This window comes from Echinops telfairi, unplaced genomic scaffold (genome assembly GCF_000313985.2).
Source record: "Echinops telfairi isolate 266 unplaced genomic scaffold, ASM31398v2 ScPeMD7_9;HRSCAF=40, whole genome shotgun sequence".
NCBI lineage: Eukaryota > Metazoa > Chordata > Mammalia > Afrosoricida > Tenrecidae > Echinops > Echinops telfairi.
In genome coordinates this window covers 79,692,038-79,695,190 of record NW_022103906.1, presented here as the reverse complement: position 1 = coordinate 79,695,190, position 3,153 = coordinate 79,692,038, and the positions used below count along the sequence as shown (strand labels likewise).

The window sequence follows — 3,153 nt, the reverse complement described above, 5'->3', positions numbered from 1 at the left end:
ACCCATCCCCCTGGAGACCCAGTCTCTGAAACTGGCGTTCCCAATCTTGGCAGTATTAGCAATGGTGTTCACTTTCCCTATTGATGGCAACCGATAGGAGGCTTGACCATTCCGATTTTGGTTTTACTTTTAAAGTGTGAACTTTCCAGAACCCTGAGCAAAATGAGTGCAGCGGTTTTCTTTTTGTAGGACAAGAAGACAGAAGAGTTCTTCTCTGTGGTGACTACAGACTAGAGGAATGCTCTAGTGAGTTTCCACTTCACGTAGAACCCACTCATGAGCCGGGGGGGCAGGCCCTTCTGTCTAAACACATCTTCTATTTGTGTTCCAGCAGGTGCAACAGGTTCAGGTGTTTGCTGACGTCCAGTGTACAGTGAATCTGGTAGGCGGGGACCCTTACCTGAACCAGCCTGGTCCACTGGGGACTCAAAAGCCCACGTCAGGACCACAGAACCCCCAGGCCCAGCAGAAGAGCCTCCTGCAGCAGCTGCTGACTGAATAACCACTTTTAAAGGAATGTGAAATTTAAAGCATAGACATACAGAGATATACAAATATATATTTTTTCTGAGATTTTTGATATCTCAATCTGCAGCCATTCTTCAGGTCGTAGCATTTGGAGCAAAAAAAAAAAAAACAATTTAAAAAAAGTTCACTTTTGTTGGGAGATTGAGAGATGTTTTTGTTTCTTTCTTTGTAAAGGCCTTGTATATTGAAGAGAATAACAAGGCAGAACAGTTGGACAATCTATTTCTTGAGCCAAATTGAATTATTCTTATTTTTATAATCAGTCATTGGCTTCTTAGCTGGATGAAGGCTTTTGGAGGAGAACCAAAATGACAAGGTCCCAGGGGAAGAGGCAGCTCCGCCGGCTCACTCCCACCGGAGCCGAGGAAGAAAGGCCATGACGGGCCTGGCCTCTGCCCCTGCACCAGAGGCTGCCCTGCGTCTCCAAGTCCGCAGCCCTCCCCACCAGACCCCAGGCAGCAGCGTGTGTGTACAATCAGTCTCTTCTAGCAACTTTGTATCTGTTGGCGCCAAGAGAATATTTTGCCTTCACATGCGTACCCCTCTTTATTTTTAAGATGGATTTCAACCAAGATGCCTCCAGGAAAGAGGAAGAAATGAATATATTCACAGAGGAATTGAAAAAAGAAATTTAAAAAAATACAGTTTGGGGGAAAATGCAATAATTTTTTTGGTGAGATGGGTGAAGGACAAGAAGTGAGTTCTGTCAATTACTGTAGATAACAATTTTCTGATTAAATCTGGAAGAGGAAATTTTTTAAAAGGCAGCCTGTTTCCTGCTTTTATTGTATTAACAGCTAAGGTAGCTAAAGTTATTTAAAATAAAATTAAATTTATGATCCAAGTAGCTTATTTTTCCCTTGAAATCTCACTGTAAATAGATCTGATTTATTGTAGAAATTTATTTCCTTCCGTTTAATTTTATGCTTTTATTATCATACTCTGGATTTTTTTTCTAAATTTGCGTGTGAAATATAACATTGATTGAATTGCAGTTACATCTGGCTAATAATATTTCCTTGTTTTAATAACTGTGATGCCGAGTATGGATTTACTTTGGGGTTCACATCAAAGTGCCGCTGCCTGACAGCTGTCTCACGTGAGCTATAGAGCCTCTTGCCCCAGTGGGTCTCTGAGAGCAGTGCAGAGAATTGTCCCCTCAAGGGCACAGGCTACTTGGATGGGAGAGAAATCAGTAATCAAAGGAATTTTCTTTTTTTTAAAGATTGATTGACTTTGGGGGTTCGACTTCTCATCAGTGCGAATACAACTTTCTCTCTTCTGCTCTGAGACCAACCGGTACTGTATTTTCCCTTTATGTCCTGTCTCTCTGCCACGTCCTGTCTCATCCTGGCCTCTTGAGTCACGGACCCAGTGAACTGACTCTCTAAGTTCTAGAAGAGCCACTGCGAGGAGGCCACGGGAGCCTGAGAGAGGTGTTTCAGAAGAAGCAAAGGTAGCGAGCACCCCGTGACTCCCTCTCCCGGCCCCGACGGGTCGGTCGTGAATGATGACAACATCTGAGAACTCTTCACCAGCCGCCCTGCTTCCGTGGCAGAGACAGGCCCTAAGAACTCACCGAGGAAGAGCAGTGAGGACCCAGACTGCAAGGAAGAAGCCATTTCCCCAGGGCCTCCTTTCTGCATCTCACTACCCCTAGTTACGAGGACAGGTCCATGGGACAGCATCGCTCAGAAACTACACCGAGTCAAACGATTGGGTGGAAGAAGGGCTCACAGGGGTAGCGGCTATGAAACAAATAGACACTCAATTACAGACATTATCTCTTTCCGTTTTCTCAGAAAATGCATCCCTGATTTCATTCATTCCCAGCTTGACTGCCCAGCCGTATCACTCTGGTCCCTACCAACCTGCTGTAGGAGGTCATTTCCGTTTCGTTTGTGATAATTAGATGTGCAAACTTCAGGAAGTTCACCTTTAACTTCAGCATTCCAGAGGAAGTTTCCTGACTCAGTGCTTTTGCATAAGGAAGTAGGAAAATAAATAAATAAACATGTGGTAAGGAAAATTGGAGATGCTAACACCCTTCCCCATCCCAACTGCACCTTAAAGTATGCATGTCACCTTCAAGGTTTTATAATTGCACTGTTTGTTTTATGTATGTACAGATTAAAATTATTGCTACATTTGAGGACAATAAAGTTGCTTGCTTCTACATAATTCCTTTCATTCCACAGGACCCTCCCTTTGCCATTGACTGTGAATCACACTTGTCTAGCAACCTTACAGGTTGCCTCTTAATTGGCAGGGGAAATGAGGTTTGCAATCCTCCAGGACAGGCCTGAGTCCAACCCAACTGACTGAGTAATTAACGAATAATAAGACAGGCTCCCTGAAGTCGCCCTAATGGGAGCCAGCCCAGTGACAGCTGAGACTGTCCAAGTGAAGTCGTGACGATGAGGCATGGGGAATGTACTAACTTGGGCCCTTTACCTGATGCTTAACTCCCTGACCCTGCTTCTTGAGCCAAGAGATTGGTCCACACAGCACTTTAAGAGTAACCTAAGTTCTTAGACCTGGGACTGCGAGGTCTCCTGTCTCCCCTCAGTGTGGCCATGCAATTTATAAATCCCAGGTCCCTCCGGTGCTTGTGGTTTGAAGGCG

The 3,153-nt window shown here is 44.6% G+C and overlaps 1 protein-coding gene across 5 annotated transcripts in view; it reads left to right on the top strand.

Moving 5' to 3' along the window:
- Window positions 1-2,704, top strand: part of NCOA1 (nuclear receptor coactivator 1) — a 177,098-nt gene extending 174,394 nt beyond the window's left edge. For 2 of the 5 annotated variants that reach the window (XM_045286625.1, XM_045286624.1), the window contains one exon: window positions 332-2,704. In XM_045286625.1, the coding sequence (XP_045142560.1) occupies window positions 332-502 (171 nt within the window). In that variant the 3' untranslated portion in view covers window positions 503-2,704. Of the gene's footprint in view, window positions 1-189; window positions 247-331 lie in introns of all 5 variants that reach the window. The other 3 variants (XM_004696066.3, XM_045286626.1, XM_004696065.2) reach the window with 3 other exon arrangements.
- Window positions 2,705-3,153: the final 449 nt, after the last annotated feature.